This window comes from Cibotium barometz, chromosome 33 (genome assembly GCF_041138505.1).
Source record: "Cibotium barometz isolate CiBa-2024 chromosome 33, ASM4113850v1, whole genome shotgun sequence".
Lineage (NCBI taxonomy): Eukaryota > Viridiplantae > Streptophyta > Polypodiopsida > Cyatheales > Cibotiaceae > Cibotium > Cibotium barometz.
In genome coordinates this window covers 2376584-2392124 of record NC_141078.1, presented here as the reverse complement: position 1 = coordinate 2392124, position 15541 = coordinate 2376584, and the positions used below count along the sequence as shown (strand labels likewise).

The window sequence follows — 15541 nt, the reverse complement described above, 5'->3', positions numbered from 1 at the left end:
CTAATTCATGTATTACTTTAACCATGTAAGCATAATGATGGGTTGTATATCCATCATATCTCAACCTGTCAACAGGGTACCCTTGTAGACCCTTGTAGACCTATGAGCTATCCTCAAAATAGCCCTCATTCTCCTTACACCAAGAGTAACCACAGATAGAATGCCAAGCTCCTCATCAAGGCTCTGCTCATTGGGTGGAGAAGTATACTGACCATTACAAGGTGATTGACGAGGCAAACCTTTCTTGCACTCGGAATCATGAGCAAGAGAGATTGCATCATCAAGAGAAGTTAGCTTGAACATGTTCACATCTACTTGAATAGTTGATTCAAGACCATCTTCATACTTTTGTTGGAGTGACTCTAGAGGAACATCCTTGAGCATACGAAGCCTAAGAAGGCATGCTTCACATACTTTGTGCATACGATCAACCTTAAACTTTAGCAAACCTGCAACAATATTTTGGGCCTGCATAGACTTCAGATGGGCTGTACATTCACATGACCAATGCGCTTGTGCCATATGTCAATATCTGTAATGACATCTATTCCAAACATGATTGCCTTTACTTTAGGCATGTTCACATCCAAAGTAAACATCCTGCCATTTCTGTTACCCTTTGCAAACTAAGGGACACTAATTTTTGAAGTCTTCCACAAAACATCCTTGAGGATTAAGCCTCACTTGTAGACCCTGCTCAACAATTTGTCCAACAGAAACCAAGTTCTTTGTAATATTTGGAACATGAAGTACATCTGCCAAGTACTTGATTTTGCAATCCTACATAGACAATGACACTTTACCAACATGCGCAATGGGATGCATAATATCATCACCTCTACCTGGTTTTTCCATTTTTTACATGTCTCTAAACCACTCAGCATGACTAGTTATGTGGTTAGAGGTGCCACAATCCACATACCATGTGTCTTGACATCCTGACACGTCTCTTGTTACGGAATTGATCACAAACAAGCACTCACTTATGTCATCACCTCCTTGTTTTGATGCATAGTTTCCTTGCTACAACTTTCCACTTTTAATGTCATTCTTACGAGTCCTTTGCCATGTGCGTTGGTTTGCCACAATAATAGCACTCTATGCTATTTGCATTCTGATTTCTTTGCTAATCACCTTGGCCTCTTTGGCTCTCCCTGTGTTGGAATTATTCACATTATTAGGAATTTATGGATTTATTTGATGGATATTTATTTAATGTCCAAGCGAGACTGATCACCTCGAACTTGTCACATATTCTGAGCTTATATTATGAATGTCAGTGCAGATTAGCAAGGTTAGTGTGTGCGAGATGTGCATGGATCCATTGGGATTGCTTCGACGGAAATCTATTGATGCATGGCGCATGGCGATTATTTATTCAACAGTGGCAATGATATTTTATATGCACATTAGTGTGCAACATTTTGATGTATATTAGTTCTATTTTATGAGTGAACCTTAGAGTGCTCACACTTTTGTATTTACGCTTATGCAAGCCCAATGTGAAGATCCATACTTTTGGCTACATGTATTTTTGGCTCTTGTGTTTTGCACAAGAAAATATATTTAAATACAATGAAGAGGACGTGAGCCACTCTTATGTGGTGGGGGAGATTTAACCCATTCTTGTGTCACATGCATAGCTTTCTTCTATTTTTAAGCTTGTGTATTTCTTTCAAGTTGATTGTTAATAGAGGGCTAACCGTGAGATTCTAAGATAATTATTGGAAGCTCACGGTTATTATATTTCCTTGAGAGTGGCTCACGTCCTCTTCATGGTGTATTTAAATATATTTCCTTGTGCAAAAAGCAAGAGCCAAAAATACATGTAGCCAAAAATATGGATCTCCACATTGGGCTTGCATAAGCGTAAATACAAAAGTGTGAACACTCTAAGGTTCACTCATAAAATAGAACTAATATATATCAAAATTTTGCACACTAATGTGCACATAAAATGGCATTGCCACTATCTAATAAATAATTGCCACGTGCCATACGTCAATAGATTTCCGTCGAAGCAAGCCCAATGAATCTATGCACATCCCACATACTAACCGTGCCACCACTGATCTGCACTGACATTCACAATATAAGCTCCGAATATGTGACAAGTTAGAGGTGATCAGTCTCGCTTGCACAAATAAATATCCATCAAATAAATCCATAAATTCCAAATAATGTGAATAATTCTAACATTCCTCCCTGGTGAAAAGCAATTGTCCTCAGTTGCTAAACATGCAATACCTCAAAGTTGGTACCGTTGCATATTTAAACAACTATGTGTAATACCTCAATTCGGTGACCTTTGCACGAAAGTAAATATGAAGTTCAAAATATCGATCACAGAAATCCATAATATCAAAACCTCGTACAATACCTCAATTCGGTGACCTTTGCACGGAAAAAAATAACCATGTGTGATACCTCAAATCAGTGACCTTCACACATACCAATGCTAAATACCAAAAGAAACTAAGAATCATTACCTCAAATCGGTGACCTTCACATGATTACACTGGTCTCAATACACCAAGTTTAAAATTCACTGCAACTGTCTATGAAAGGAGCCGATTAGGGCAAAGTGTGTAGCAAGGGCATGGTCTGGAATCCAATGAGATTCTTCTACAGGATGATTCTTGTACTTAACCAAATATCTGACATAAACATTGCATTGCAAGTTGTAGTTTGCTCATGATCAAGAATTTCTTCTGGAACTAAAATTTCCGTATCAGCCTCTAAGAGAGGTGGGTCATCATAAATAGGGATAGAAGGTGGTGTACCTTTAAAGGGTCTAAGAACACTAATGTGAAAGGAAATATGAATATTCCAATGGTCAAGAAGGGACAAATGATAAGCATTGTCATTGATCGTAGCAGTTTTTCTAAAAGGCCCATAAAATCATGGAGATAATGTAATGGTTGGATGTTTCTCACAACAGACTTTAGTCTACGCTTTTCTATGCGATGCCAAACTAAATCATTTTCCTCAAAAGTCTTTGGTCTTCTATGCTTGTTAGCCTGTTTAGTGTAAGCTTGTTGAGTCTTAAGAATAGACTCATGAACTTCAGCCAAAATTCGGTTAATATGAGTCACGACAAAATCATCAGCCGCTAGAACTTCATGAGAAAGTCTAGTAATTAGAGTTGGAAGTTTCTTACCACCATAGACAATCTCAAAAGGAGCTTTGCCAATGGTTGTATGAGGTGTGTTATTATATGAAAATTGCAAAAGATGTAAATATTGATCCCAATTTGCAGGAGATGAGATAGTGTAAGACCTCAAAAGATCTAAAATAGTGTTGTTTGTGGCCTCAAGTCGTCCCCCATTACTTTCTGGATGATATGTAGAACTAAAATCAATCTTTGTTCCTAAGTTTGAAAATAATGCAATCTAAAAATGATTACAAAATTGAGAATCACAATCTAAAATAATGACTTTAGGTAATCCAATATTTGTGAAGATAGTTTTGATAAACAATTGTGTAGCATGTGAAGCAGTCAATGTTTTACGACATGCAATGAAATAAGCTTGCTTACTAAACCTATCCACAAGTGTCCATATCATATCATTTCGAGAAGATGTGGTAGGTAGACTAGTTATAGAGTCCATAGAAATTTCTTCCCATGGTGCCGTAAGAAGTGCTCATAGCAAGCCCAACCACTGGCAAAACAACATCGACAAGAAGTGCCGACAGCAGTGATGAACGGCAGCAGTAGCATGCACTGATGACTCCTCACGTCCCCAGACACCAACGTGGATGTCTCCTAGGCAAGTGCATTCCATTCTCCCCTTTATACTTGGATCCTTCTTTGCATTCGACGCTAAGAAGTAGAGAGAGAAGAGAAGAAGGAAAAAGAAGAAGAAGGAGAGAGAAGAAGTAGAGAGAGAAGAGAAGAGGGAAAGAAGAAGAAGAAGAAGAAGAAGAAGAAGAAGAAGTATTGAAAAAACCATATATATATATCTTTTGAAAGGAGGTATTTATTTTTCTTCCAATCTTTGTTTCTGCTCCATCCTCGATTTTTACCAAGCATCTATACCCATGTATTCTAATGATGGCACTCAAATGTGTCACCTCTTCCCACTCTCCTACTTTGGAGGAGTGCATTCTTCTACTCGAGATGCAACTTGAAGAACAACACAAACGCCCGTGCGTTCATGAGGAATCTTCTAATGATGTCATGTCTCCCGAAGATGATCGCTTGAGCAAGATTCTCAAATCCATTTTCAACTCGCAAAAACAAACGGACTCACAAGGACTCCAAGATCAGCCATCACGCATTCATGTTCTCCAAATTTGACGGTAAAAAGGATGGTCGTCTAGTTCTTTCTTGGTTGACTCAATTTGATGATTATTTTGCTAGTGAGCGATTCTCCAAGGAAGGTAAAATAAAGTGTGCTACTAATCGCTCACTAGCAAAATAATCATCAAATTGAGTCAACCAATGCGAATCTCCAAGCCAATGAAGACAACTCCTCAATCGGAGATGTGTAGCTCCCAAAGCTACCAAGGGTGTTGTACCTAAACCAAGAAGGGGAAGAGATGATGATGCTCTTACCTGTGTACCGCTTCCTTGCTTACTTGTTCTTCTTGCTTGCCTCCTTATCTCTCACACGAACCAGAGCTCTAATACCATAAAGAGAATATGGGGGACAGAGAGAGCTTGAGTTTCTTGCAAGCAAACACACACACACACACACACACACACAAGAGAGTGCAAGACACGAGAGAGAGATGGATGATTGAATTTTCTTCTATATTCTTCTCTTCTCTACAATCATATATCTAAAAGGTAAGCGTACATACATAAAGGGAAAGTACTCTCTTACAAAAACATACAAAATGGTCGCTCTATAGTGTGAACCCGACTATATGAGCTAGCGTTATAACTATGCCATAACTCTAGTACTCCAAAGTGGCTGTCACACAACCTCTCATCCACTGGCGGCATATTGACCATAATCTCACCAACCACGCCAGTGGCATAAGTGCGGAAGTTGTCACCTAGGTGGGTCATCAATGTCTATCGTAGCACTAGTTGAGCTCGATATCTCAACAATCCATATATGATAATATTTTTACAGCAATGTTGGGAAAGGATATAGCTCAGAGAATAAGACATGAGTGTGTAATATTCAAACTCGATTTAGAGAAGGCATATGACAGAATCCACTGGTCATTCATAGCTAAAGTAATGGAGAAAATGGGCTTTGGCTACAAGATTACTACACGCATCTACACTTTAACATATGGATCTAATTCTAAGCTTCTATTAAATGGGAGACTATTGGAGGGATTTGAAATTAGAAGGTATGTAAGGCAAAGTTGTCCCCTAGCTCCCTTATTGTTTATTGTGGCATCTCATCCTTCGATAATAGCATTGGAGGATGCTAGTGAAAAAGGATTAATCATTGGACTGAAGCTTAGGAATGGGGAACAATTAATCATTCAATGTTTTGCTGATGATTCTCTGTTATTATTGAGAGCTGACAATGAAAATGTGAGGAATGCTCTCTACAGCTAGTGCAAGTATTTGCCTAAGCTTTATGATTTAAATGTAATATTCGTAAATCCAGAATAATAAGCCTAATAGAAGAAGACAGAAAGATGGGGCTACGATGTCATCAAAAGAGGAAGGATCATTAGACATTTAGGGATTCCCATGGGAGTGGGACCTGACAGACTGGGCTAAATGGGAATGGTACCCTTTCATGACAGGGTTGCTATAGTGAATACAGTACTCAATGCTCACATCCTATTTATTTGCCCTGTGATAGAGTTCAAGAAAGGAAAAAATTATTGCTCTTTTTATGGAGGAATGGCTGCAATGAAAAAAAGGCCCTCTCTTGGCTGGCTTGGAACAAGGTAGCTCTCCCCAAAAATCAAGGAGGCTTGGGAATTCTTCACCTACCCTCTCATACTAAAGCCAGAATATTAGTTAGCTTAGGGGGTTAGAAGTCCAGCTTAGGGGCAAATGTCTTGGTCTCAAGTGGAAAGTAAAAAAACTATCCTTTGCTCCCTTAAAAGTAAGAAGCTCTTCCTTCCGCAAGTTCCTTTGCTATGATTAGAAAGAAGCAATAGGTCTGATCAATTGGAGTGGGTACACCAAAATCTCTCGGAATTCTCTACTGAACCTAAATATTTGGTGGACCCATAGGTTTAAGCCTCCTTTAGCCCTGCTGGATACCAAGACTTCTAGAAGATTGAATAATAAGGGAATTAGGAGATTAGAAGACATATGGGACTTCTCTCAAGCAGGATGGAAAGAGCTCCAACAGATTATGAGAGAGTTCGCATTGCAACAAAGTGAGCTTCAAGTTCTGAGCTCAGTCCTTGGCTGAGGTGGAAAAGAGTTTGTAGTCTACAGCATACAATGAAGACTCCTGGCTCTAGGACTGGAGCTAGTTTAATGGGGCTAAACATGATAGAATCAATACAAAGACATTGTATGAAGAAATTTATGTAAAGGGGAAATGAATGCCAAATATTGCAATAAAGTCTGGAGAATTAGCTAGGATAGGAACATTTGGAAGAAAAGGTGGAACCTCATATGGGAAGCTATGATCTTAGTGAAAGCCCAAGTGTTCTTGTGGAGAGTTTGCCTAGTGGCTTTACCTCTTGGGTTTAAGCTACGGCCAATAGTGAAAATATGGATTAAAGGAGAGGAGTTTGAACAATAGCCCCCCAAGGGATACACCTTTGATGTGCTCTCAATTGCTTGTATGCAGTTGGGATTCCACTTCTCATGGGGAAACTCTTCCTTTGTATGGGAGGATGAAATGTGGGACGACCTAGTATGTAATTTGTTGAATAGAAAATGGGACTAAGTCTTTGATGTAAATCTGATATGCAAAATAGGTGTCTCTGATGTAGAAAAGACTTTTTCTAAAGGGTTGTTAATATTAATATATATAATTATTGTTCCCAAAAAAGGAATATTGCCTCCAACATTAATCCCCACACCGAGCCCACAACAGGGCTCACAATGTTGTGCCTAATGGTATTCACTATACATATTCACACAAATAGTTAATATGTATAGTGAACAATATTCACTATACATATTCAGGTGTTCACAATTAATTAATTAACCAGGCCCTGACGGGCTTGGTTAATTAATTAAAACCTTACGTAAGCCTAAGGTTCTCTCTCTTTCTCCTGCATTGTTGGCTACTCGTCCCTCTTCCCCTGCATGCGTCCTCTCCAGCGCTCTCTCCCTCCCCCTTTGCATCGCGTCCTCTCCATCGCTCTCTCTCTCTCCCCCCTGCATCGTGTCCTCTCTCTCTCTCTCTCTCTCTTCATTGGCCCAATGCTCTCATCCTCTCCCCCTGGCATCCATCGGTCTCTCCCTCTCCCCCTTGCAGCGCGACCCCCCCCTCTCTCTCTCTCTCTCTCTCTCTCCATCGTTGGGTCCCTCTCCCGCTACAGCAACACTGATCAAGCATGTCGTAGTCCTTTTAATCGACGACATAATATTTGAGTTTAATTTTAATTTTAACTAAGGTCCTAATCTTGCCCCCATTTTAACTAAGGTCCTTCCACTTTAATTTTTCCTACATCTAATTAATTAATGTGATTTGAAATTTTGGTCAGGTCGGGAGAAAAATAAACTTTCATGAGTTGCCCATCGGAATTAAAAAATCAAGAATATATGTACTTTCTTAACGAAATTCAGCGTTTTTTAAAACTGAATTGTAAAAATTATTGGCCGTAAAGCAACACTTCCCATCCAATGATTTCATTTTGATGGTTGGGACAGACCTCAAATATTTGTGAAGCGTCAGATGGGACGGTAAGTGTAACTGTTTTCTAAAAAATGAATTTATTATGCGATTGGGGTTCTCTTTTATATTTCTATATTTATACATGCATCGCCTTGTCTGCACGCAGTTACGGAGGCGCTTCGGCTGATGGATTCTAGGGTTTCAGGAGTTGAGTCTCCTCATTGCAGTAATTCTAGGGTCCCCACTGCAACGCAGCACAGTGTTAGGGTTTCCACTGGAACGCAGCAGAGCTCTAGGGTTTCCACCACACGAATTACAGAGATGGAACGCGTGCTATCGGACATGAAATCCACGTCTCGCTCTCACATGCGCATCAAGGGCCCTGACAAGGAAGACTTGATCAGACCGGGAAGCGATTCCAGCCCTTTTTCCAACAACAGCTGTTGTGCTTTTTCTGACGGTCGCGATGCAGACTCTTCACCGAGATCATGTGGAGACATAAGCCCGAATAGCACGGTCACTAAGGTGGGCATCATTTCGGGTCCCCGGACATCAGAGAAAGAGGAGTGCTCTGATGCAGACCGCAAGATGGATGGTGAGGAAGACCCCCATGGCAGGCTTGATGAGAGAGGTGGTGTGCATGGGCACGACCATGGCCATGGCCATGGCCATGGCCGTGGAGATAGTTATGGCCTTGACACTAAGGATGGTTGGGCGGCAGCTGCAGATGCGTTGGGCCTTCATTCTGTACCGGAGAGACTATCGAATTTGTTAAGAACAGAAGCCATGGTAGACGCTGACCAACATCTCATCAGGAGCGAAACAACAATACCTAAGGCTGAATCCAGGACCAAGCACACCATACAAACAGGTGTGCTACGAAGCACACGCAGAAGGGCCTGGATGCGAGATGACCTCTGTCGGCCCACCTCTCTACCTAGCCTTAACAAACAGCAGAGTCTTCCTGCCCACCCAAGCTGCATTCACCCATGGTCTCCACCTCACACGCCCTTACGAGAGGCACCCACCGCACCACCTCAATGCCCCATATGTGCGGAGGACCTTGACAGTACGGACTCTTCATTTGATCCTTGTCCATGTGGGTTTAGGCTCTGCCTATTCTGCTATCACAGGATTGCTTCAGATGATGGTAGATGCCCAGGGTGTAGAATAACGTATAGCAGGGATGTATCTGGAAATTCTACATGCATCCTCCCTTGATGATGTTGCTACAGGTTGCAAATTTTCCATGTAAAAACCCAGACTCCAGTAGATTAAAAAGAGAAAGCTAGGGCACCCATTTATCAGGTAATGCGGGTATGACTTTTAAAGACAGACTTGTGAATAGGTGAAACTGAGCCTGTAAATGACATTGACTCAGCAAGCCATTGCAGTTTTTCCAGTGCTTGTTGATTGAGTTGCTATTGTGTGTGTGTGTGTGTGTGTGTGTGTGTGTGTATGTGTGTATATACATATCTGCATGCATATACATCTGTATCTCAACATGAGCTTCTTATGTTCTTTGTTTCATCAGCAATAGTTTATTGATATCTGCGCTCTTCATGAGTGTTGGGGATTATATGATTCCACAGTGGGCTTGTGTGTATTTCATGTGAAATGATGGAAAAGACTTCGTTTGTACCTGGGTTTTTCGTCCTTCGCAATGTGATATGCGTACCACATGCACATACCATGGAGGACGTGTGAATTTTAATCGTCCATCGCGACGCTTATGGTTCTCTTGAAAGTCTAGCATGGTCAATGTGTTTGAATTTTAAATACAGAGTCTACTGGCTGTCACTATATTTCTGATGCTATAGTCTACTTGGATTGTTTGTTTATTGTGGTAGCTAATCCCGAGGCAGGAGAGCGAAAACCACCCATGCTCTGATCACAAACTTAAAGTGAAAAAATAGCATACAAGGAAGAGAAAGGTGTCACACAGCTTGTGTCACTGTGCTTCAACTAGAGTGGGTTCAACTAGTGTGGGTTCAAGATAGTCTGAAATTGTTTGGACAAAAGCAGCTGAACATTGTCTGGCTTGAAGCTGGATGGACAGTGTGTATTTCACTAATTGAAATTCTCTCTTAACCCCAAATCTAACATGGTGTTGTAGTTTGGATCAAATAATGAACTGTCGCTCTCTTGCAGGTTCTACTGGAATCCGTCTATGTGTTTAAATGGATGCTGTGCTTTCACTGCCTTGTATGACACAGGTTGGGTTGACAAACGTTTTTTATGCCAAGTATTTCATGAAATGGATGTTGGTCATCTCCTTGCATGGCAGCCTGGCAGTGGCAAGGGTGGCATCGGTGAGCTGGAAAAAGGTATGCCAGTTTCTAGGCCCCAAATCATGCATCAGCCACTTCAACGGTGATCTTGCCAAGAGGAGAGGGGATATAGAGGACCATTCTGTGTTCTGAGCCAACAATGTATTATGGTACACCATCCAAGGTCTTGAGATAGGATGTAAAAGATGAAGGAGCTCTTGAACAGATGAAAAAGGAATGAGAAAAAGGTTAAAAACTAGAATGCATGTGTAGATGGGATGAGATCTTGAGCGTAGAGGCAAGCATGCAAGCGCTAGTTTTTTCTCGTGTGTGTTTTCAGTTACCTTTTCCTTATAATGTTGTTGTAAAATCTGTGATTATGTTAACAGCAGATCGATCATCAAGCAGAACCCTGGGCCCCTGTCTGTGGCTCCTATGCTCTGGAATAGGCTTGAAGTTGCAACCAAAGATAAGAGCATTTAGGGAGACACCCTCTTGTTACTCACCATGGTCATGGTTAGCATATCTCTTGCAATTAAGTTCACGAGAGAATGTCGCGTACTGAAAGCTATATCTCTTGCAATTAAGTTCACGAGAGAATGTCGCGTACTGAAAGCTTTCAAACACATATTGTGCTTTTGCAAGTGTGCCACACTTGGCATCCATATCGACCAATGTTTTGCTAACAACAGGGTCTCTTTTTAACAAACCCTTTCTTTCAATCTCAGCATGTATTTATTAGCCCTTGTCTACAAGCGAGACATGTCATATTCTAGGAGACAACCTCCAATTGAGATAGCATGCAATATGGATTTCATAAGTGTCTGGTGTATGGTGAAAGAAATAGTTGACAAAAACGCTCCCATGAGAAAAGATGTGCATTAAAACAATTATTAACTCCTATCAACTATTATCTACATGTATACAAACATATGGAATGACATAAGACTCCATTAAGGAAAAATGTATTGTATTATTCACAAGGCCATACAGAAGGTATGGTTGAGATGTAGCACATTTCTTTCCTTCAACTTTTAAACATAGCGGACCGCTCTCTGTCCCCATTTAGAAAAGCACTTACATGTTGAAATTGTAGAGAATGGTTTCTTTTTTATAGTGTTACATAACATGAAACATTGTACTTCACATTTTTATAGGCTCAAACCTTTTTTTTAAATGCCTTTGTTTTGCAACCGAAGTAAGGTGATCTCATGGAGGACTCTCCTTGCCTTTGCAAATGAACCACATTTAGCATACAATTATAAGAACACTACAAGGCCCACACTACCTAACCCTCATCAATGCACGAGACATGCACACCATGAAAGTGTTATTATACACTCAATGCCCGCCTCTCAGCATGCATCTCACTTTGATGTATAATGCACATTTGTTAGGCCCCCATTATGAGTAGTAGTCATGGTGCACATGTCTTTAGTGGCGGAATCCCGGCTGCCGATGGGGTGACCATTGATGATGGTTAAGAGATGGTCAAGGGTACGAGCATTAGCTAGGGCCCGGGACAACGCCCTGGCTGGGGGGTCCCAGGGGAGCCTGCACCCCCTTAGTGGGGGTTCAGGGGCTCCCGTCCTTGAGGCGACGATATGACGAATATTTCTTAGAATATTTTCCAGGATACCATGTTCATAATTAGTGGTGGGCGGTGGTCGGTGGACCGCGTTCTTGATATGCGGGCGGTGATCGTGTCTATGCAGGCTAATTAGTGCTTTCTTTCATTGAATGTTTTCACGCACTAGAAAATCTAGCCAAATGTGGATTAGATCCTCAAGAGGTACCATAGATGTGTTGGTTGTTGAATTCCATTCACTCAAGAGGTAGCTCATATTCTCATGAAGAATTTTCAAGTCTACATGTATGCATTGATAGTTGATCAAGGGTTTGAAGTTCATTGCCAGGATCCATGATGCTTAATGTGCACAAAGATGCATATTGTTTACCCCTTAACATTGTTGTGTTGACATCTGTGTCTCATTTGCATGGACATTTTCGGTTTTTCTTTCTTTTAGCTTATCGTCAATGCCATTGTTTTGCCTCTGTACAACGCATTGAGTTCTCTCTAGTCACCTTGTCTCAAAGGTTGAGTTACATTTGGCTAATCTGGCTCATTTTAAAAGGGAAATTAATAATCCTCTATTTGGTCTTGTTTCTCTTGTGTGAACATTTGGGGTTTTAATGAGGAAAAGTTAACGGGTGACTTAGTGCACCAGTCAACCAATATCACCATAATCTTCCATGTTTCATGCTTAGAATTATCAGCTGGGGTCAATTTCTCTTTATTTGGTTGGGAGGGGGTGCATGTGCTTCTAACCCCTTGTTTTCCTATATGCTTAGGGGGTGCACCTAAACATATGTAAGTCTAGCATGTGAGCTCATTAGAAGGGGTTTTTAAATTGAAAAGTTTAAGGTAAATTTATAGAAGGGATTTTTTTGATTGGATTATAAAAAACCAATAAGTTTATAAAGAAAAAGGGGGTCTTTTTACTCATAAAAAATTCATAGATAAGGGCTTTTTTAAATACCCCTTGAACGCACGTGCTAATAGGGTTTCTTCATAGTGCAGCCCCCCTCGAGCCCATATGGTGGCACATGACACATATTTGTTTTAGGTTTTTGTTTGTGTCCCTCCATGAAGGACTTGCATCCTAGTATCTTTGTTTGCTAGCACAAAAGGAACTTGTTTTTTGATATCAACATCAATAGTTTCAGATGCAAGTTTTGATGTTTCCTGTGTACAGTAGTGGATGTTCCTACATTCTAAGATGACTTAAGTGTCCCTTTGGTGATACTATTTTGTTTCACATGAAAGTTTTGATCTTTCATGTGTAGCGGATGTTCCTACATTTTGAGCTGACTTAAGTCCCTTTGGTGAGACTATTTTGATTTTCCTATTTTCATTTGAGCTCGTTTTCAACCTCTACCTTTTGCTTCTCCTTGGTTATTGGTTTGTACAGTTCTAGATCCATTTTCTTCAGCTGAGATTTTGGTTGGTTCGAGGCTTATTTTTCTCCGTTTCATTTTTGTTTCAATTTTTGGGATTTACCTTTTGGTTTTGGATCCTCATTGGTCTGATGCTGCATCACAACATTTTATTTGACCCATTTTGAAGTTTTAACATTGTAGATTTTGTTTTGGTTTGCACCTTAGCTTGTAGCCATGTTAGCACATTTAATGGGTACACTGTTTACCATTATCACTGACAACGTTGAGTGGTGCAGCTTCTATTGTGTTTGGTATTCTTATTTTAAGTTTTTGATAGTCTTTGAATAGTGGTGTAATGCACATTACTCACATAGGGGTTTTAAAGTGTCAACATCTATTGGAGACGGGGTGTTACAGATAGGGCAATGTACTATCTTATGTGGTCTAGGACAGTAAAAAAACATTGGAGTGATGGTCTTGTTGTTAGTATATGTTCAATGCCCGCCTCTCAGCATGTATCCCAGATTGGTATGTGGTGCACATTTGTATGGCTCCCATTATGAGGTGAAGCCATTGGGGTACACAAATCTTTACTCGGAACCTCAGCTTAGATGCTGGAAGGGGTCATAGTTGTGATCGTTGATGGTTAGGAGATGATGAGGGGTACGAGCGTTAGTTGGGTTCCGGGGAACTAAGCTCATCATTAGTGGGCGGTGGTCGGGGGGGACACTTTATGAATACGCAAGCGGTGAGCCGTGTCAATGCAACGTAGCCGCCCACGTCTTGGACACATCCACCACCGCACTACCTATAGCACTATAAATGGACATGGTTGGCACAAGTAAAGGTATCCAATGCTTGTGAGCATATATTCCTTATACTCTTAGTACGCCCTCCATCTAGAGTTTGTCTAGATCACCATCTAAGCTCTACACTAGAGCGCACGGGTGGACAACACCATCATATTGTACCTATCTCTTGTTTGGTATAATCAGAATTATAAAATTCTCTCCATTCTCTCTATTGCATTGTCTAGTATACTTTCTCTTGTTGTATCTGTTTTCGCTGTGCCATATTCTTGCATGGTATCAGAGCACTAGGTGCTCTTAGTAACAATAGTATGCAAAGTCTAGTCTTTCTTTGCATAGAAGTAGCTTGGAGTGATGTCTGCTTCAGGGTCCGATGTTGTTGCTGCTATTCCAATGCTATGCATCTATCCACCTGCCTTCATTGAAGGAAAATTAGATGGGACAAATTACACTCTTTGGAAGTTCAAAATCAATGCCATCCTTGATTCCTATGAGCTGCTGTGGGAGACCATTTTCCGAGAACAGACCAAGAACCGGTGGAAACCATTGAGCCCAATGATAACACAAGAATGATTCCACCAGATGCTGCTCATCTTTTTGGGCATGGAAGCGGCACAATGCAGATGCACTTTGTGCCATTGTTACTAGTGTAAGTGATTTTGTTCTTACTTTGATTTAACACACAACCAAGGCATCCATGGCTTGGACCATACTGAGAAATCAGTATGAGACCCAAAATCAGACTAGGATTCAAAACCTAGAGAATTAGCTTGCTGCTAAAACTCTTGCTGAAGGAGAGGCTGTAGAAGTGTTTATCTCTTAGATAAAAAATCTGCAAGACTAGATGGCTACCGTGGGAATCATAAAGAGCAGCGGAGAGTTGGCTCGGAGATGCATCCGAATTCTATTGTCGAAGTATGATGACTCGGTTAAAACACTAAATACCCAGGTTAACGTACCGCCTCTTTCTTTTGAAGAATTTAGTGCCATGCTATTTGAGGAGAAGATGTGGTTCAAGACCTGCGATGGTGGTGACACCGCATTTATGGCCAATGCAAAAGGTAAAGGTGAGGAAACTTATGAAGTTAAGAAGAAAAAGCCCAAGAAGAAGAAGTTTTTTGGTACGTGCTATTACTGTCACACCGTCAAAGACTACAGAAAGAAGCAGGCTAATGAGAAGAACGGCACCATGAAGACTTCATTGAAGGGAAAGGAGTCAGCCAACAACACCCTAGCTAAGTTAGAACTCTGTGTCGCCATAGAAGAGGTATGCTCATCTACTTAGGCTCCAGTTGTTGTTAACTGTTCATGGATTTTGGATAGTGGGGCATCCCAACATATGACCACCAAAAAGGACTGGTATAGTTCATGGCAGCCTTTACAGGAATCCATCAATGTTATTGTTCGTAATAATGCTAAATGTCCAGCCGGAAGGGTCTGGAACCATCTCATTTGTGGTAGCTCTACAGGTGAATAAAAGAAGCTGTCTTATGTGCTCTATGTGCCTCAAATAAAGAGAAACCTGCTCTCAGTTGCCTGCAATAACAGATAGTGGACTTCAAGAAAACAGAAGCAAAGATTCTAGATGCTAAGGGGAAGAAAGTTGGCAAAGCTATGAGGAATAACAATTTGTACGAGATGCTCTTACAGCTATATTGCAGACAAGGGCACAAGAAAACTTTGGCATGAGTGATTTGGTCACATTGGATTTGCTGTTACTAAAGGAGATGCAGAAAATGGGGATGGTGGAAGTTTACCTGCATTTGCAGAATTGCAAGAACCATGAGAGGCTTGTATG

The 15541-nt window shown here is 40.8% G+C and overlaps 1 protein-coding gene across 1 annotated transcript; it reads left to right on the top strand.

Moving 5' to 3' along the window:
• The first annotated feature begins 7868 nt into the window (after positions 1 to 7868).
• Positions 7869 to 9387, top strand: LOC147619193 (uncharacterized). Its single transcript, XM_086773484.1, has one exon. It carries the CDS (start codon positions 7911 to 7913, stop codon positions 8943 to 8945), a length of 1035 nt encoding a protein of 344 aa, XP_086629610.1. The 5' UTR covers positions 7869 to 7910; the 3' UTR covers positions 8946 to 9387.
• The last annotated feature ends 6154 nt before the right edge of the window (positions 9388 to 15541 follow it).